The following is a 21,922-nucleotide window of genomic DNA, read 5'->3' on the forward strand; positions in this document are numbered from 1 at the left end:
GGAAGAAGTTCCATGCATCTTCCACAAGTGGAATTAGTTGAAGCCTATCCCATCTAATATCTAATAGATCACATATGTAATAATCATCATTCATATTTTTACATTGCCTTATTGTGATATATTTATAGGGGGAACTCTGTATTTTAATTTTCCAGATGCAGTATATTATAGAATGGTCACTAAATCAGTCTGATAAAACACCCGATTTAATAATCCTATCTGGATTGGAAACAAGGATCCAATCAAGCAGGGTAGAAGAACGGCCATCAACTCTCGTGGGTTCTTTAATTAACTGAGTAAGGCTTACACTACCTAAAAGAGTTCTATCACCTGAGGAAGACCGATCCAACCAGTTATTATTAAAGTCACCCAATATGATCAGTTCGTTGTGTCTATCCAGAGAATTAATAGTAGCCAAGATACCATTTAAGGAATCAGTGGGAGCAGAGGGAGATCTGTAAATATTTCCAATAGTAAGCTGTTTGTTTTCATGAAAAATTATATTAGTAAAAAGACACTCAAAGTTAATTGGCTCAACACTAGGAGAGACACACTCAGAGACCAGATTTGTATCAACATAAGTAGCCACACCTCCTCCTCTTGATGTCCTATCAGCTCTATATAAAACATAATTATCAATTCCCACCCCATCATTAGTGATTTTGTTATGAAGCCATGATTCAGAAATAGTGATTATATTAGGTTTATGTAAAGCAACCCATACCCTGAGAAGATCAATTTTAATAGCAAGGCTCCTGATGTTGAGATGAATTACTTTTAATCCTTTAATTAAATCAATAACTCACAATAAGTAGGCATATAACAAATAATAGGGTAGAAGGAGCAGGTGGCGAGAACAGCAGTATTAACACATTTAGACAAACAATAACAAAGACAAATATAAAAACGAAACAGACTAAACAAGCCAAACAAAAAATCCATAATTGAGCAGGATAAAGAATAAATGACGGAGTCTCGAAACCCAAAAAATAAAACAAATATATATATATATATATAATTTGTTTTATTTTAATCATTTATCAGTTCATAATGGTTACACAGTGAAGGCATCAGATAAATTAGCTAATGACTACACAAATTATGATTAATGCATATGACAAAGACTATTATATTCGGGAGTTCCAGACTAAAAACTCACATTAGCTAGGTAAGCATGGCAAAAGGACAAATCAGGTCTCAGACTACAACAACCAGCCATCAGCAAGGACAAAAGGAAATATTAAAGCAGAAAGTCAAAACAGAACAACTGCTGTCCAAAGCGGTATCAGTAAACAAGCAAGCCTTCAAAAAGAGCAATATGGCCTATCAATGCAAAGAATAACAAGTTTAAATAAAAAACAAAGCCCAAAAACTGCAACGCACAGTAAGGAAAAACACCAGAGAGTTCTAGTTAGCAGAAAGGAGTGATACTGCATAGTCTCTGGCTTCGTCAGCTGAGGAAAACATTTTCCTACCTCCTTCCTTCGCATTGATAGAAAGTCTTGCAGGAAACAGTAGCGCAGGCTTGAGTCCATGTTTATAGAGGTCCGACATAACTTCACGATACTTTGCTGTCTGTTCCATTACTTCGGGAGTGTAATCCTCATAGATCGCGATAGATGTTCCACGGTACTGAAGTCTTCCCCTTCTAGCTCTGGCTTCACGTATGATATTCACTTTCTGCTGGAACCTTAGAAGGCGTATAATAACTGGCCGAGGCCGCTGACCTGGGCTCGGTTTAGCAATGAGAGTACGGTGAGCCATGTCACAATCCGGCAGAGAACCCAGAACAGCCTCACCAAAGACTTCCATCAGAAGCCCCGAGAAGAAGGAAGTGGGCTGGCCGCCCTCAATTGATTCAGGTAGGCCGATTAGCCTAATATTGTTGCGATGGCTATGTGATTCCAGATCAGCCACTTTAGCCAGCAATTTTGTGTTATTTGCCGACAATGAAACACAGGAAGTTTCCAAAACTGAAATACGCTCATCATGTAGGTTGGCATTGTTCTCAAGTGCTGAGATTTTCTGAGTATGATCAGACAAAGTCTCTTGCATACAGTCAAGTTTAATTTCAAGCGAAGAGAAAGAAGCTTTAAAATCCACAGCAATTGATTTCCTGAGATCATCCAGGAGGCTAGAAAGAGTCGCCACATTAAGCTCACTGGTAATTTCATCAGTAGCAGCCAATCCTGCATTTTGATCCTTCCGATTGAGTCTAGTTCCTTTAGCAGCCATAGTGAAATCAGCTTATCAAATTAATAGCAAACAAAAAAGTCACGGGAGTGAGACTCAAGGTGCGCGGCTACACAAACACACTCGCCGCCATTTTTGTTCATGTTGTGTGCTGTATTGTCCGCATAAGTTAGAGATAATGATTGGTCTCTTGTCATCACAAGAAAATGTTGAGAAGCAGTAATTTCCATTGTTATTGCTTGGTATACAGTAATAACACTTGTTGAATTTATGCTGGTCAGACAAAGTCAGACTGAGCATTTAGAAAGACACAACTAAGATTGTTCAATAAAATAAAATGCTATGATACAATCAGCCCAAATTTTTCAGCCCATTGTATCACTTAGGACTTAATAACCAAGAAAACATGAAGTATGCATATTGTGTACAATCGTTTATAGAAATGAATAATCCGACAGTAAATATTACTCAAGTTTGCAGAAATGTGTATGACATTAACCTTTTCCTGAGTGCACTTTATTATGCATTAACAGAGAGTATTTATGACGATAACTTTTTCCACACTCTGAACAGGAGAACGGTTTCTCTCCAGTGTGAATCCGTGTGTGTTTCTGCAGTGATTCAAGGCGTGCAAAGCTGTGTCCACACAAGGAGCAATAAAACCGTTTCTCTTCAGAGTGACAATCATTTTGGTGGCGTTTGAGATTGACCAGACTGTAGTACGTCTTCTCACAGAGCGAGCAGGAAAATTGTCTCTCTCCATTGTGTTTCCATATGTGACTTTGGAGTTTGGCGGAGGAAATAAATTTCATCCCACACTTATCACAAACGAAGCGCTTCACAATGTGTCGTTTTTCACCCATGTGGATTTTGAGGTGTAATTTAAGCCAGTCTGAACGTCTGAATGACACCCCACACAGTTCACAGCTGTACGGAGTCTCTCCAGTGTGTATTCGCATGTGAGATACCAGGTTTACTTTGTGACGGTACTCCATGCCACATAGTTTACAGCTGAATTTTTTACCACGAGTCTTACGTCTCATCGAGTGGGGAGAGACAGATGGTTCTGTGTTTGTGTCCGTATCTGAAGGACTTTCATCAGACACCTGAGTACATTTCTTTGTATAATTCAGTCTACGGCAAAAGTACCCAACTGATTCCTCCACTTGGCTCAGAACCAGAATCTCTTCACCCTCCTTGGTGGGACCTGGGTCATTTGTGGTCACCCCTGAACCAAGAACGCCCACAAAAGACTCGTCAAGCATCAGGTCTGATGAATGCTCCTGTTCACAATCTGGCTTGACGTTTTCAATCACAGGCTTCATATCGATGTCGTCAGGATACTAGAGAAACTGTTATCAAACAGAGATTGAAATTGTAATTTTCTCCAAAACGTATAAAGACGACAGTCACATTGAATTAAGCGTCAAAGGGGATCACACATGGTGGTTTGAATGTAATATTATACCCTGAATGGTTAAAAATAGCTTTTCTGTCCATCTGTCTAAAATTCTGCAACATTCACACACAGACAGCTGACATGACATGCAGTCTCAGCAGTGTAACATATACACTATACTTCATATACAAATATTTTAAACAAAATATTACTTGTATTATTATCATACAGTACATGCCGTTTTCATGATCTCATATTAATCGAGAGACTAGATGGAATATTTGTCCTTCATTTGTCACACCACAGAATAATTTAAATGTCATGTAGAAAAAAGAAGCTAAAAGGTCATTAAAAATGGTAAATACAACCTAAAATGCACACTTTCCATTCAACATGTATAGATTTTAACCAAAAGTCTTCATATTGTAACAAACAACATAAACAGGTTAAAGGGATAGTTCACCGAAAAATCCACCCAAATCATTTACTCACCCTCATGCCGTCCAAGATGTGTATGACTTTCATTCTTCTGCAGAACACAAACAAAGTTTTTTTTTATATATTTCAGGTCCATACAATGCAAATGAATGGTGACCAGAACGCAGAAGGTCCAAAAAGGACATAAAGGCAACATAAAAATAATCCATGCGACTCTAGTGGTTAAATATATTACTTCTGAAGCGATATGATAAGAGTGGGTGAGAAACAGATCAAAATATTTCAAAATCATCAATATTTACTGTAAATCTACACTTTCATATTCAGCAATCTACTGGTCAGGGCTGGTCAAAAGTGAAAATATTTTTAGAAAAGAATTAATGAAATTAAATCTATTTCTCACACACACACCTATCATATCACTTCAGAAGTTATGGATTTCACCACTTGAATAGTATTGATTACTTTTATGCTGCCTTCATGTTCTTTTTGGACCTTCTGAGCTCTGGTCACCATTCACTTGCATTGTATGGACCTACAGAGCTGAGATTTTCGTCAAAAATATTCATTTGTGTTCAGCAGAATAAATAACTATATTTTTTTAATTAATAAAATCTGTCTCAAATCCGTTTCGGTGATTGTACACTGTACAGAAATTAGTAGCCTAGGCTGTGTTTCCCAAAAGCATTGTAAGCCTAAGTAGATCGTAGGAAATTGGCGCCAATGGTCTCTATGGTCAAGTTAAGCTTGGGATGCTTTTGGGAAACACAGCCCCGATCCAAACCACATTCATGGATGGTTTAGAATACGTTTAGAATCTGATTTTTGTTAATAAGTCTCAGTCGGAACTGTCCACAAGAAATCCAATCTGATTAGTTGTGCGTGACTGGTTTTTTCGTCAGGATTAGCAACGAGAAGACATGTAGGCTACTGTGTTTCAAGTGGCATAAATGATGTCTTCACAGAGCACTTCGAAAGGGAATCCAATTATGATGGCCACGCTGTAGGATTGTAATGTTACAAACATAATCTTCAAATAAAAATCACTAAAATTTGAATGTTGTTATTTACTTTCCCATCGCATTTAAGCTTCGCACTACAAGCCAGTAGGTGGCGGTAATCCACCATTAGCCGGTTGCCAACCGCCACTGAACAATACAAGAAGAAGAACATTTTACGATACCATTATTGTGATATTTTACTGCCGATTTTAAATATGTTAATTGCTTGTAATCTTTAATCTTTCTTTCCTCGTTCAAGTAGATAGGAGCTGTACATTTAAGCCGCATGTTTACATAGAAAATAGCTGCCCGGGAGCGTTCCAGCAAGAGGCTCGCTGTCCGACACTTTAATGACCCGCTAAAATTCAGGACAATAGGCGTCCAGTGTGGAACGTCGTTATTTCGGCCAGAAAATGGAGTTGTAAACCCTGGCAGCAACAAACATTGCACTTCCGTTTTTAAGCCGTTGTTTGTCACCAATGTAACGATATTTGGACACTGACCTCGTGAAAAAAACATGAATCAATGGCAAAATATCAATTACTAAACTCTCACACGTGATGAAAGCACGCAAGATTGCATCGTTTTTATGACAACTAATGTAAAAAAATAAAATACAAATCAGACCTGTCCATAAGTAATTTGCGGTCTAAAATAATCGGATTTGAGAAAATAAATCAGATTTTCCTGCAGTGATAACAAAGCATTTATGACCACTTACTTGCAAGTTTGCACAATTAACTCTCGTTAGAAAAATTAATTTATCCTCTCGGTCCAGTAAGATTTTCATCTGTAGAAACAGCATTTCCTCTTTTAGAAACTCCCATGTTTTTCCTTTTTTCCCTTTTGACTTCAGGAGACCTCCACGTAGGAGGAGCTTACGTCAAATGTGGGCCGGCGCTTCCGAGTGGGAGGGGCTTGCACCAAATGTAGGCAGAGATCTCTTACAATGTTCATTACATTAACATGAGGTAGAGGCGATGGCAGCAAGCGAAATAACCGACTTCATTTTAAATGTTATATATTTATCTTTCTATACGATTTCAACATATGTATTTAACCTGCTTTTGTCATTTTTAACATAAATTGTGTAAGATTTAGTATTTAAAGCCATTCAGATTTGCAGCTCATCTGTTGAATCCATGTTTGAAAGCTCAAATAGCATGCTGACATAAGGTGTAATCAAGCATTCATCATATTTTTATATTTAAGAATAAAACTGAAAATCAACGGCAAACAGAGTCACCCTGATCTTGTTAATTAGTATATATGATATACTGTAGTCTCTCTCTCTCTCTATATATATGTATGTATGTGTGTGTGTCTATTTCTATATACTGTATACCTATATTTTCTATTTCATTTTTATTCTACTTTTTTATTATCTTTGTCTTGTATATTTTGTCCACTGGAAGCTTCTGTCACCAAGACAAATTCCTTATATGTGTAAGCATACTTGGCAATAAAGCTGATTGTGATGTGGAGTGAGAAACTGACCACTATTTACCAATTATATAATTTAAAGGGATAGTAAACACAAAAATGAAAATTCGATAATTGAGTTACTCTTCTGCCCCTCGGCATGGTTGCATAAAAAAATATCAACAATAAAAATATTAACAACACAATATTTGAATAATACATTTTACAGTACATATAACAAAATGTATAACAAATACACTGGTGGCCAAAAGTTTGGAATAATGTACAGATTTAGCTGTTTTGGAAGTAAATTGGTACTTTAATTCACCAAAGTGGCATTCGGCTGATCACAAAGTATAATCAGGACATTACTGATGTAAAAAACAGCACCATAACTATCTGAAAAAGTAATTTTTGATCAAATCTAGACAGCAGCCATCACTCCAACACTTTATCCTTGAGAACATGATGCTAAATTACTAATTCGGTACTAGAAAAGCCATAATATCAATCACAGTTGAAAGCTATTTGGTTTGTTAAATGAAGCTTAACATTGTCCAGTTGAGAAGAAACAACTTTTTTTTCTGATATTGCATATTGAAACCTCCAGACAGGGGTAAAAGGTGATTTTGACCGTGGTATGATTGTTGGTGCCAGAAGGGCTGGTTTGAGTATTTCTGTAACTGCTGATCTCCTGGGATTTTCTTTCTAGCGAGTCAGTTCACTGTCGGCCATCTTTGGAAAGCTCTCAGAAGGCTATTTCCAGTCATGCCAGTGCAGCTCCAATCTACTTGTATGGAGAAAGATAAAAATCTCAAAAATGGTTGGTCAAGATTACAATCAAAGAACATATTTCAAATCAGCAATATAATCTGACAATACTGGTATCATACATTTTTAATATTACTTTAAAAAACACAATTTTCCCAGCTTTTCTAGCTAATAAACATGCGTGTTCTAGTTCTAAAAAAAATATATATATATATATATATATATATATATATATATATATATATATATATATACAGAGTGACGATCATTTTGGTGATGTCTAAGATATATATGACTTTGGAGTGAGGTGGAGGAATTAAATTTCATCCCACACCGATCGCAAACAAAGTGCTTCACACACTGTTGTTTCTGTTGTTGCGGATTTTGAAGTCCGATTTAAGTCAGTCTGAACGTCGAAACGCCATCCCACACAGTTCACAGCAGTGTAGAGTCTCTCTTTTTACCTCGAGTCTTGTGTATGTTCGAGGGGGAGAGACAGATGGTTCGGTGTTTGTGTCCGTATCTGGAGGACCTTCATCAGATACCTGAATATACTTCTTTGTATAATTCAGCCTACGGCAAAAGTACCCAACTGATTCCTCCACGTGGCTCCACACCAGAATCTCGACACCCTCCTTGGTGGGACCTGGTCATTTGTGGTCACCTCTGACCCCAGAACTCCCACAAAAGACTCGTCAAGCATCAGTTCTGATGAATGCTCCTGTTCAAACTTAGGCTTGTCCTTTTTAATCACAGTCTTCATATCGATGCCGTCAGGATGCTACTGTACATCAAAAGCTAGGGAAACAGTTATAAAACAGATTTAAACAACAGCTTTAAGCCATGAGAGGCTGTCAATCACAATTAGTGGGTCAAAGGTTATTGCTCATGGTGGTTTGGATTTAGCCATCATGGATGGATGGATGAAACATTTTTGCCTGCATATTTATCATACATAAAAATCTCATGTCAATTGAGTGACTAAATGGAATATTTGTGCTTCACTCGTCATGTGATGGGATACTTTATATGACATGAAAACAAGAAGGTAAAGAGCGATTAAAATGGTAAACAAAAGTTTGTGTCCTTGTTATTTTTCCAATTGAAAATGTATTTAAAGTTGGAAAAAAGTTACAAACCCAATCAGAAACTAATCAATTTAAATTTAAATGAAGTTATGAACTTACTTGCAAATTAGCAATATTTACTATTCTTTAAAATATTCCCGGGAGTGTTCCAAAAACAGCCGGTGAGTGACCTGACTTGCTAAAAAAGACTTGAGCCTTTTTCAACAAAAAACAGTTAAAACACTTAAAATGTGGTAGTACTTATTAGCTACCGACCGTTAATATTTTGCACTGAAAAAATTCTTTCATTTCTGTAAGATGTATTTGACCAAGTAAAATTTATGAATTAACAAAAAAATCTCTTTTCCTTTGCAAATAAAACATTAGCTTGCAGAGACCAAACTTGATTGCAATTAATATTCTTAAACAGACCAATAAGAAATTGGAGAGGAGGTACATGTATCGGTACTTATATGCACAGTATGAGCATGCTGTTTTCACAGTTAATTAGTGATAAAACCACGTTAAAAGGAAACTTAAATTACTTTGGACTACAGAAAATTGTGCTATAAACACAAATAGTTTATTGAAGCATTTGAATAAATATAATATTGATTAACAGTTGAAAAATGGGTTGGATCAAGATGAGACATATATCATTTAGTGATTGCTGGTTAATGAGGGAAATGTTTATTTATAATAAAAAGATCAGAGTCAGTCATCTTCAGTAAATTGTTTAACTTTAGAAAGTACAATGGAATGTTATTAAAACAGCTTTTATTAAATAAATGTAAGAGATGAACAAAACCAATCAAAAAGGACACAACATGAGATATACTTTGGTTTTTAGAACATCCTAAAAATTAAAATCGTTATTCTACACGGCTCTCATTTTTATGTATTGTTATAAAATACCACTTTGATGAGTTTAAACCAAACACTGGAGAAACATAGCAAATGTTTTGGTCCAACAGACACAAGTACAGCCTTGATTTCTCTCATCAAAACAAACTGTAATAACATGCAATGGAATGTGTAAGGGGGAAAAAGAGAAATTAAATCACTATAAACCAAAAAAGCAATCAAATGTTCACATTAATAAGAAAATTGGACAAAATTTTGCAAGCTACTGAAACTAAAACTTTTGTAGCTGTAAATGCAAAGCGAGGAGTTGGGTAAGATTCAGTGCTGGTTGGGGTAAAGAACTGAGAAATACAGATCATGCAAAATTACAAGACACAAACTATTAGCAGACAACACATCTATGTACATCTTTGCATTTTACAAGCACCAACACAAATAGATACTTTTTAAACCAGTAGAGTGAAACATGCTGTACACCCACAACACATGGTGATATTTCAAAGCATGCACAAAACAGTTTAAACCTCTCAGCGAGTCACACTAACCAGCAGCATGAATGTAAGACTCCCACATTTTTATAATCAAAATAAAGCAAAGATATGAAAAACTTTATATAAGACTACAAACACTGACAAGTACATATCTAACAGAAAAAAGTACAAATATAAATTAGAGCACTGGGCTCCTGTGGAAAATATCTGGGACTCTGGCAAAGCGTCGATGGATGAGGTCGTTCTGGTTTTGCCACTCACTGAGGGAGAGCAATGGACCTCTGGGATGGGATTTATAATTCCTATAAACACAAGGTGAAGAATAAAAGCATATAAATAGAAGGAAGTAAAGATAGGAAATGGTTTGCATTTGTAGTCCAGTAGCGTGTGGTAGACTTGTGCCAGACCGATGGGCATCGGCCAAGAATAGTTTAAAATAAGGGTATATTTGGGCAATTTTTGCTGTCACTAAATTGTATTACTGATTTTATATATATATATATATATATATATATATATATATCTCACACACATAATTTATACTATATATATATATATATACACTGGTGGAATAATGTACAGATTTTGCTGTTTCGGAAGGAAATTGGTACTTTAATTCACCAAAGTGGCACTCAACTGATCACAAAGTATAGTCAGGACATTACTGATGTAAAAAAACAGCACCACCACTATTTGAAAAAGTAATTTTTGATCAAATCTAGACAGGATTCAGCAGCAATCACTCAAACACCTTATCCTTGAGAACATGATGCTAAATTGGTAATTTGTTACTAGAAAAGCATGTGCCATTATATCAAACACAGATGAAAGCTAATTGGTTCATTAAGCATTGTCTTTGTGTTTGTTTTTGAGTTGCCACAGTATGCAATAGACTGGCATTTTGAGCAACCTGGCAGTTTAAGAAGTTCTGAATATTTGTTTCCAAATTGTAGTAGTAATTTTTCATGTTATTAATGTCCTGACTATACATTGTGATCAGTTGAATGCCACCTTGTTGAATAAAAGCACCAATTTCTTTCCATAAGATCAAAATCTGTACATTATTCCAAACTTTTGGCCACCAGTATGTGTCTGTGTGTGTATATATTCATGTATATCTCTAGCATATATATAATTTTTGCATTAAAAATAGGGGCGAGCTTGACCTAGGTCTCTGTGAGAAAATATAGTTGAGCAGAAATGCTTATGATGCTTGAACAATCTTACTTTAATTGTTGAATTTTAAGTAAATATATTTATTACATGGCTCTCTGGAAAACTCCATTAAAATTGGTCAATAGCACCACTCAGCAGTCAGAAATACCAGAAGAAGGATTTTTCCAAGAATGGTTTTAAGACAGATTGTTTCACTTATAATTGACTATATCACAATTCCAGAGGGTCAGAAGTTTACATACACCAAGTTAACTGTGCCTTTAAGCAGATGTAAATACTTTATGCAATTAGCTTCTGATAGGCTAACTGGAATCAATTTGAGGTGTACAATTGGATGCATTTTAAGGCCTACCATCTTTGACATCATGGGAAAATCAAAAGAAATCAGAAGTCCTCAGAAACAAAATAGTGGACCGCCACATGTCTGGTTCATCCTTGGTAGCAATTTCCAAATGCCTGAAGGTACCAAGTTCATCTGTACAAACAATAGTATGAAAGTATAAACACCATGGGACCAAGCAACCATCATACCGATGAATCCTAAAGATGAATGAGGTTTGGTGCAAAAAGTGCAAATCAATACCAGAGCAACAGCAAAGGACCTTATGAAGATTTTGGAGGAAACAGGTAGACAAGTATCTATATCCACAGTAAAACGTGTCCTATATTGACATAACCTGAAAGGCCGCTCAGCAAGGAAGAAGCCACTGCTCCAAAACGGCCATAAAAAAGCCAGACTACAGTTTGCAAGTGCACATGTGGACAAAGATCTTACTTTTTAGAGAAATGTCCTCTGGTCTGATGAAACAAAATCTGAACTGTTTGGCCATAATGACCATCGTTAAGTTTGGAGGAAAAAAGGTGAGGCTTGCAAGCTGAAGAACACCATCCCAACTGTGAAGCATGATGGTGGCAGAATCATGTTGTGGGGTGCTTTGCTGTAGGAGGGGCTGGTGCACTTCACAAAATAGATGGCATATTGAAGGAGGAAAATTATGGGGATATATTGAAGCAACATCTCAAGACACCAGCCAGGAAGTTAAAGCTTGGTCACAAATGGGTCTTCCACATGGACAATGACCCCAAGTATACCTCCAAAGTTGTGGCAAAATGGCTTAAGGACAACAAAGTCAAGGTATTGGAGTGGCCATCACAAAGCCCTGACCTCAATCCGATAGAAAATTTGTGGGCATAACTTAATAGTGTGCGAGCAAGGAGTTCAACAAACCTGACTCCAAATTCCAGCAACATATTGTGAATAGCTTGTGGAAGGAAACCCAAAACATTTGACCGAAGTTAAACAATTTAAAGGCAATGCTAACAAATACTAACAAAGTGTATGTAAACTTCTGACCCACTGGGAATGTGATGAAAGAAAATCTGAAATAAATAATTCTCTCTACTATTATTCTGACATTTCACATTCTTAAAATAAAGTAGTGATCCTAACTGATCTAATACAGGGAATGTTTTCTAAGATTAAATGTCAGGAATTAAGAAAAACAGAGTTTAAATGTGGTGTATGTAAACTTCTGACTTCAACTGTATATAATGCTGAATTCTTGAATTCTGGTTTCTGGAGACTCTGCGATTTCTTCTACATAATAACAATTTCAACACAAATCAATGTTTATTGTCCCCTTTTTTTATATGGTAGATAGCCATATAATAAGCAGGATAAAGTACAATAATGTTGCGTCAGGGTCCTGATCAACCCATCAATGTTAATTGTTTTAATTACTGAATATAAAAATTACTATTTTTCTCACACAGTGAAATGTATTTTTTCCTAAAAATATATATAGATGCCATTATCATTTAGGAAGGGTGCATATTTGTGGGTCATTGGTATCAAAAAGTTTGAAAACTCCTGCATTAACAAATGGTGAGTTGTGCGTGGAAGCCTCCACATGCGCCATATGTCTCCGCAGTAATGTGCTCAACAAGCCACGTGATAAGATGCGTGGATTGACTGTCTCAGACATGGAGGCAACTGAGATTCGTCCTCCACCACTTGGATTGATGCGAGTAACTACACCACCACGAGGACTTGGGAGCACATTGGGAATTGGGCATTCCAAATTGGGGAGAAAAAAAATATATAAATAAAAAAAGTCGCTTAAATAAAGCTTCATTTTCTAAAAACATTTAATGCCTTGGATTTTGGGGTTAAAAATGATCTGGACAAGTTCTCGTCAGGTTTTGTGAGATTCGCTATTAGAGTTTACCTGCGGGTGAGATCAGAGGGGTGCTGCCAGTGTCGGCCGTTACTGGCTGTCCGCTGACCGGCAACAGAGTTCATGAGATGTTGGAGCTCCGTCATCACACCTGCCAACACAGACGAGACGGCACGACTCGATATCAAATCAGGATTCAGATGTGATAAAAAAAATGTAAAAGGTGCACTCAGTAATTGTTTTCCTAACTGCTAAACTTCTAAACATAAACAGAAATACTAAGAGTAAAGTGGTACTTTCAAGTCTGGGTAAAAATATAGATTTATCAATTAGTCCCAATTTTTATTTTAACGATCCAGATATCTATTCTTAAAACCCAAGATCCACCTTTTACTCTGTTGCAATATTCCACAATGCGAGAAATTCACTTGTGAACACATTTTGCGCTATGCTACTAAAATGTCTGCTATTAGCCACTGGCTGGTAAACGTTCAGATTTCACTTGTCCGTGTAAAGTGGCAAAGAAGTTCAGAACAAAGATCCGTTCACTGGGAGTAAAAGTTAGGTTTAACTCATTCCGTGTAATGCGTGTCCAAAGACTAGATCCATGCAATCCATTTGTCATTGAACTATGTCTATTTTTAGTTCCCTTTCTGTTCTTTAGTCAGTTAATGACAAGAAAACAACAAAATTAGAAGCATTCAATTCTAATCACGCATAGCACAGATGCAGTAAAGCAGTGTCATTCGGCTCTCGTTAAAGGAATATTCCTGTTCAATACAAGATATGCTCAATCGACAGCATTTGTGGTATAATATTGATTACCACAAAAATTATTTAGACTCTTCTCTCCTTTCTTTAAAAAAAACCCCACACAAATCAAGGTTACAGTGAGACACTTACAATAAAAGTGAACAGGGTGCCATTTTTTATGTTAAAATACTCACGATTTAAGAGTAAGTAATAAGCTTCACATTTTGGCCTTTAAACCCTTCAAAAATCAGCTCCATTTGATTTCATTATAAGTGCCTCACTGTAACCTCGGCTTTTGCATTTTTAAAGGAGGGACGAGTCTAAATAATTTTGTGGTAATCAATATTATGAAACAAATGCTGTCAACTGAGTTTCTTGTATTGAACCTGTTGTGGAAAATTTATATTTTACTTTCAATCATGTTTCTCTCCGCTAGTATTTTATTTTTCACCTGGCAGGAACGGAGACACACACACAGTAAAACAGATGGTCAGGGAAAAAGCCTTTTGAACTCCTCAATATGAGTACGGGAAAGACAGAGGGGATTATTTGGCCATAAATAAAGCCTTTTGTTGAGTTTCATGGGTGTGAAACTCAGTGAAGCTCAACAAAGGACCACTGTCTTCAGGACAAGATAGCGTTTATATGGCCTTTTGATGACCTCACAGAAAACCCATGGGGGCTTAGAAGAGCCACTGGTATTTCTAAAACCAGCTAAAACTTGTTTTAGTGGGATCAGTGAAAAATTACGGAAGAAGGGACTTTGAGGACGGGGGTATAAATAGGCCATGTGTTTTCTGTGTGAGTTGGGTCTTGTTCCTATTGCGAGGTAGCTGTCGCGATACTTTTGTGAACAAACCACTTTTAAAAGAATAAACTATCTTTTAAAATACAATTTGGACCCTGATGTCTCTTATCTTGATGCATATTTGTTTAATTATTGTTTTTGCCACAACAAACCGGAACATTCCTTTAATGTGCTCAACCAAAGCGCTTCTGTGAGACGCACGCTGAACTGCCGCTATTCTTAAAGAGACAGTACTGTTTTAGTGCCTGTTCAACATATATCTAATTTCAAGACACCATAGTTATTGATGGAATACTTAATTCAAAATGTTCATTTTTAAAAAGCTAAAATATGACCAAAATCATGAAAAACTAATGATAAATAATTATTTGTTTCATAATGTACCAAGTTAGAAGGTCCCCTGTATAATTAACTGCAAATGCTGAGAATTGATTTCACATGTAAGCAAAATTATACATATAGCATTATAACTAAAATATACCCAAATGAATCAGAATCGATTGAAATTGAATCGAGAGTTTGCGAATCGGAACCAAATCAGGAAATAGGTATCAATACCCAGCTCTAAGTATTTTTGAAAAATAAGTTTATTATAAACAAACTCACATAAGAGGAAGCTTTCTTGGTGAAAAAGCTGATTTTTCCAACATATGATGCTGGACGCACATTCATGAGTACTGCCATGATGACCATCATATGATCAGCTGAATATTACTCGCTTTATCTCAATAATCCCTTGTAATTTGACACTTTCAATCGCAGAGTAAATTAATCATGGATGATTGTGAAGAAGTGCAAATTTACAAAGACATCGGTAACTGAGAACGATTTTTGTTGATGGATAATTTAAAACGTGTCATTTTGACACAAAAACAAGACAGAAAACCATTTTAGTAGTGCATAAATGACACACCTGAACACTCCTTGAATTGCACAGAAATCATACAGTATATTATAAAGTTTGGTACCGTTTCCTGGTCCATTGCTTTCCATCATGTGTTTTTTAACGGAGTCCACATAAGACTTTTTATGCGTCTCCCATTCCTCATCGGTACGAAACACCACAAGCCTGGACGCAGTACACACACACCCACAAAAGTACTTTCTTAGAGGCAGTGGCCCACAAATCATAGAACAAACATAAAACAGAACAAATATTACAACAAAACAATTATATCAAATAGTGTCTCTCTAAGTAACACTATCTAACAGTGGCACAAGCAGAAAAAGTTTGGTCTCCCTTGGAAATAACACCTTAGTTAGTTGTAAATGTACATGTTTATATTCCATCAAGAATTTAACTCAAGTCAAACAATTTTTTACATGTACTTGTTATTAAACCCAGGGTGTGATTTACCTCTGTGCTGAATTGTGGGATTTCTTGTTGATGTCATTCTCTTGTTCCCTCACTGATTGGGTTTCACTGGTCTTTGTGGGCTCCGGGACGATCACTTTAGATTTGACCTGCACAGCGGCATACAGGTGCAATTTAAAAGTGACAGAGATCATGAAAAGAATGACACTGAGAGGTAACCAAATGCCTTGAAGTCGTCAAGCAACATTTAGATTCTGTTCGATTCAATTCCTGTCCATTTATTCTTACATGTGAGAGAAATCCTCTTGCAGCTTATGCGGTTAATTGACAACTAAGAAATAAATTAACAAATGTTATTTTTTCATAAGTTTAAGCTTTTTAAATATGTACAAATTTCATGTATCAGCCAAGTCTTGAAATTGCATATACATCAATAAAACAACCTTTTTTACTATAAATCCTCCTCTCTACCCAGGAGGCGGCGATCTACACAAAGAATGTGAATCACCAAAAACAAAAAGAAGAATGCAAAAGTGCCGATTGCTAGAAAAAAGGACTTGATAATAAATTAAAATTGATCTGTTTCTCACCCACACTTACGTCGCTTCTGAAGACATTGATTTAAACACTGGTGTTGTATTGATTACTTTTATGCTGCCTTTGTGTGCTTTTGGGGCTTCAAAATTCTGGCCACCATTCACTTGCACTGTGAGGACCTACAGAGCGGAGATATTCTTCTAAAATTGTGTTTGCGTTCAGCAGAATCACATTCTTGGATGCTAGGATGGTGAATAATTGATCAGAGAATTTTCCTTCTTGGGTGAACTACTCCTTTAAATACAGTTACAAAGTATTTGTACATAGTTACATTTAATCTCTGAACAGTTGATAACCACAGCTGTCAAGATCCAAAAAGGATATAAAAAAAAAAAAAACACCATAAAAGTAGAATGGGCAGTTATGGACTTCTTTACGATTCTTTTACAGTCGTTTGGACTGTCGCTGTATGAAAAAGATCAGCACAAATTTTTTAAATATTCTCCTTTTGTGTTCCAAAGAAACATTTTGGAATGACATGAATGTGAGCAAACAATTACAGAATTTTCTTTTTTTACTTTTAATGTGGGAAAAGATGGGCAGAATTTTTTTTGCATTAGAAACATCATGTTTTACGCTCTTTTAAGGTCCATGTATGAGAGAGTACAACAGTAAATATATCTCCGTTTCCATCCAAGGATTTTTTGCGAAACGTTTTAGTGCATGAAAATAAAGCTGATGGAAAAGCACATTATCGCTAAAATGTAACAAATGTCGACATAAGATTTTTCCGTTTAACTCAAGCGCATAAACTATATGTCATTACATCAAATGTCGCGGAAACATTTTTCGGAAACACTTTTTGGCGATAAAATTGCCATTAAATGTAGTCACATGACAGAGTTTGCCCCAATCGTTAGCCTGTGTTAATCACGACGACAGTATTGAAAGCCAATTTATTGTACGTGATTATGGATTTATCTATGCCTTTTCTTTTCTCAAACTTAAATTAGTTTTACCCTGTACTGTAAAGTCAGGCAGGTCCTGTACCGGTGTCGATCCTTGGACTCTAAAAGGCCATTTGAATGGAAACGGGCAGAAGGTGGCAAATGTCATAATTTTATTCACATTTTCACTTTGTCGATAACAAAATAGCACAAAAGGTGGATGGAAATTAGGCTTATGTTACATTAAAATCTTTCTAGCAAGTCAGTTCACTCTCGGCCATCTTTGGAACGCTCTCAGGAGGCTAATCCAGTCATACCAGTGCAGCTCCTATCTACTTGAATGGGGAGAGACCGAAATTTCAAAAACGTTTGGTCAAGATTACGATCAAAGAACATATTTCAAATCAGCAATACAATCTGACAATACTGGTATCATAAATTGTGATTATTAACCACAAAATTTTCCCGTATTGTATACCTAATGCACAAGCGCGTTCTCGAGTTGATTGACAGGCGATATCTGTATCAAAAAGTTTAATGGCTCTTTAAACTGTAAGGTGGAACTTCCTTTCTACACCCGTTGACCACTGGGCGCATAAGAGCTCCTTGGTTGGGCGTTCCAATTTCTCCCATTCATTTTAATAGAAGTGGCCCGTCTCTGCTAAATACTCTCTGGTTATGCATACATAAAAGACAGACGTCAAACCTGCACTTGAAGAGGAAGAGAACTTTCAAAGGTTGTTTCTATGGCTCCGTCTTCACCCAAAATGGTCGCCTCAAAATCCCACGTCACCAGTTCACTGAATGACACCCTCCTCCTCCTCCTCCTCCTCATTTGATGAGGCAACAGTCTCAAAGACGACCCTCTCTTGGGGGGCACATTCACGTTTCGATTCCTGGACTGGGATATGTTTGTGCGAGACCTCCCTATTGTTCCCCTTCCCACTGCCCTTAGAGCCAGCCAGGTGTTCATTAATAGAACTATAAACATCGAAGTTCAAAGATGTGTAGAACAAAGGTACTTTATCACACCTTAGAACTGGAATTGGGGAAGGAAGGCTCTCCCGTTCCGGGTCCAACCGTTTCAGCAGGCAATTGGACAGAGGGGTGGACATGACAGGGGTCAAAGGTTGAATGACCTTTGACCGAGGTGCAGTCACATCCTTCGATACTTTTAGGTCCTGTACTGGTGTCGATCCTTGGACTCCACTCAAGAAGTCCAATGAATCTAAAATACAGCCCTGATCTGGGGAGCATGGCCTGGAAAAGCATGTTTTTTTCAATGGCGTCTCATAGGTCTCATCAAGACATGAATCGTCCCGCGGTCTCTTACTCTTACTACATTCCCGATTAGTAATAAGAACTTTAATGTTACAAGGGCTACTGTAACTGTACGGCTGGTCACAGATAATTTGTGAATAAATCGACAGAGGTCTGAAGTGTGAATATGTGGAGCCCTCATCCCTTTTTATTCTTTTGTTCCTATATTCAGTCATGTTTTTACTGTTTTTTAATAAATTAGAAATGGGAGAGGAAGGAGTATCCAGTCAGATTTAGCCTGGAAGGAGAGAGAAATGAAAGCAAATTGCATTACCTTGAGAACAAAATGTCATGCTTGTTAATAACTACTTAAAAACCCAATGAACTCAATTGAGGAGCACAATATTATTTCCTGTGTTGACACATTTCCTATTGAGACAGACAAGATTTCCTATCGGGGTTATCTAGTTAATGTTCAAAATGGCATTCTACCAGAGTACGCTTAATATTTATGCAGTTTTTAGTGTGCAAGGGTCAGGAATTAATGGGGGCTTGAGGCAAAAATGCCACTGAAAGTGACAAAAATGCCCACGAAATGTAAAATGCATGCCCCATTATGAATTCCCTCTTAACATCTGCTACTTATTTTGAGCCTAATACATACAATTTCAAAATATGATTTGATGCTGATTTTAATAATTATCAACCTTACTGAATTAAAAAGGGTGTTACAAAAAAAAAAAAAAGGAATCATAAAAGTGTGATACAGTATTTTATTTTTTTGGCATTTAAAATAATGCTTTCATAAAAGGTAAGAAATGCCCTTAAAATTAGACCTGGGGTGCACATATAGCTCCATAATTAAATGTCTGACTCTGGTGTGTGTGTGTATAGTGTTTACATATTATTGATTACTTGGATTAAAAGTGCAAAACTGCTGCATTATTTCCAAATAGATAATTTGATGCCACTTGCTGAATTAAAGGGACAGTTCAGCCAAAAATGAAGCTTCTCTCATCATTTCCTCCCCCTCATGCCATCCCAGATGTGTATGACTTTCTGTCTTCTGCAGAACACAAATAAAGATTGACACATTGTAAAAACTATAGCAATGAGAGATGCAGATGGAGAACAACCACTATTTCAGTGTTATTTGAAGTAAAATGAATTTCAGGCTCAACATGTGCAGTTGTTGGCCATCATAACCCAAAATAGTTAATATCAACGTAACTAACCTAGGACCATCGCTTCATTACATCTGCACACTCAGGAGAATCACTGTCAAAAATAATACAAATGGTTATCTCGACTCTGTGAATTATTGGCACTATAGAGCCACAAGTTTTTGACAATGTTTATAAATGTAATACTATAAATGTCACATTACCAGCTAAGATGTTGTATAAAAACTGGAGTTTTATGTATTACTTTTTTGCTGCCTTTATATGCTTTTTTGGAGCTTCAAAGTTCTGATCACCATTCACTTGCATTGTATGGACCTAAAGAGCTGAAATATTCTTCTAAATATCTTAATTTGTGTTCTGCAGAATAAAGTCATACACATCTGGGATGGCTTGAGAGGGAGTAAATGATGTGAGAATTTTCATTTTTGGGTGAACTATGCCTTTAAATATGCAACGTGGTGGCATCGTGAAAGGACAGCAGATTGCAATATTTATCGTTGGACATTGCATACTGTACAATCTATTTTTTGTATTAAAAATAGCATGCAGTATACTTGACTGGGGTTGAGTTTGTAATACACACACAGGGTTCACTTGTACATACAGTAGCTCAAAGCTAACAGACAGTCACTAAAAGAAACAAAACTCCCAACTTTGATTTCATTAGGTCCAACAATGTTTCACATGTTTAATATTTGCTAATTTGCTTAACATAATGCTAACAAAGAAATGCATGTCAAACTAAGTAGCAAATATAAACTAGGTATGTTACCAGCATACAACTAGACTAATTAATTCACATGGATGCTAGCATGAAATGTAAACACCGTTAAACATCATCAAAGTGGGTTTAGACGGAACGTGTGCCATATGATTGTTAAAGTGTCAACTTTTGAGTGTGGACTGCAGCTCTGCAAGTTTACCTGGTGAAAACTGTGTTCAGCGAATGAAAGTGCTGACGAGCTTCAGATTAAAGTGCTTGTGCCCGGTGTTCTATTTGTTAAATGAATCCACCCGCCATCATCGGGGAAAAAACTACCGTTCGAGTCACACCTGATATTTATAACCTCTCAATCACAACTCGCCCAATGATTGGCTGAAACCAAGTACGTGATTTCTTTTAAACTTTATGGGACTTTATTCGCATTTAGATTCAGAACAGTTTGAAGGATGGGTGTAAATAAAGACAATTAACCTTTTTCAACTTATATCATATAAATTATATTAAAATAAATCAATAAATAAAAAAAAATACAGATTCACCAAGGGTTGAAATTATTATTGATCATACAACGACGAATACGTGGCTCATGAATATTAATTACGTCACGGGAGGGTTGGCACTATTTGTGGATTTTTTTATGCTAAAATAATTTACTTTATCACAGTTTAATGTGCAAAGACATATTTAAGTAAGCCATTCGAAGACTGATGTCCGCAAAAAAAAAAAAAAAAAAAATGTTACAACAATAATGGGGTACTGGCTCAACCAATGGTGTGAGTGTGTGCGGGGTTAACGGTTTTACGACCAAATGCACCCAAAGGGCGGTAAGGGGCCGTTCATAACGTTCGCGTTTAATACGATGTTTTCAATTATCCTTCAGAGTAAACGTACGCAATACTTACGTAGTAATTGTCTCTAATTAATAACAGTTTTATACCTGACACAGTTAACTGTCCTCATGTAGGCTAAATAAATTAACGCTGTAAAGCCTTACTCAAACACAAACAATTGTAATTGGTCAATCTGATCAGCGGTGAGAAAAGTAACACATCTGAATTTACACTAAGAAACTTCAATAGCCATTGATTTAATAGCCACATATTTATAATATGATAACTATTTTTTGGACCAATAGGCTACTTATTCCCAAAGTACTTTTGTAAATGTGTCCACATTATAAGTCCAAAAATAATAATAAAAAAAATAAACAGGATTTTTATTACAGAGCTTTGATTTAAAATAAATCCATGAACATGAAATGAGGAAGACAAAACAGAAACAAACACTAAGGTGCATGTTTGAGTCTATTGAAATTTGATGTATAATGAAAACCCTAATAAATCCTAAATTATAAGAGAAGAAAAGATTTATTGTAAACCACAAAAGAACTGTCTG

The 21,922-nt window shown here is 36.3% G+C and overlaps 1 protein-coding gene across 1 annotated transcript; it reads right to left on the reverse strand.

Annotated features, from left to right (window-relative positions):
* Window positions 1-2,670: 2,670 nt before the first annotated feature.
* On the reverse strand, window positions 2,671-5,863 carry LOC127618142 (gastrula zinc finger protein XlCGF7.1-like). Its single transcript, XM_052090426.1, has 2 exons — window positions 5,753-5,863; window positions 2,671-3,545 (listed from the first exon to the last, which is right to left on the reverse strand). Exon 2 carries the CDS (start codon window positions 3,516-3,518, stop codon window positions 2,688-2,690), a length of 831 nt encoding a protein of 276 aa, XP_051946386.1. The 5' UTR covers window positions 3,519-3,545; window positions 5,753-5,863; the 3' UTR covers window positions 2,671-2,687.
* Between the last annotated feature and the right edge of the window lie 16,059 nt (window positions 5,864-21,922).

The sequence above is a fragment of the Xyrauchen texanus genome, chromosome 24 (genome assembly GCF_025860055.1).
Source record: "Xyrauchen texanus isolate HMW12.3.18 chromosome 24, RBS_HiC_50CHRs, whole genome shotgun sequence".
Taxonomy (NCBI): Eukaryota; Metazoa; Chordata; class Actinopteri; order Cypriniformes; family Catostomidae; genus Xyrauchen; species Xyrauchen texanus.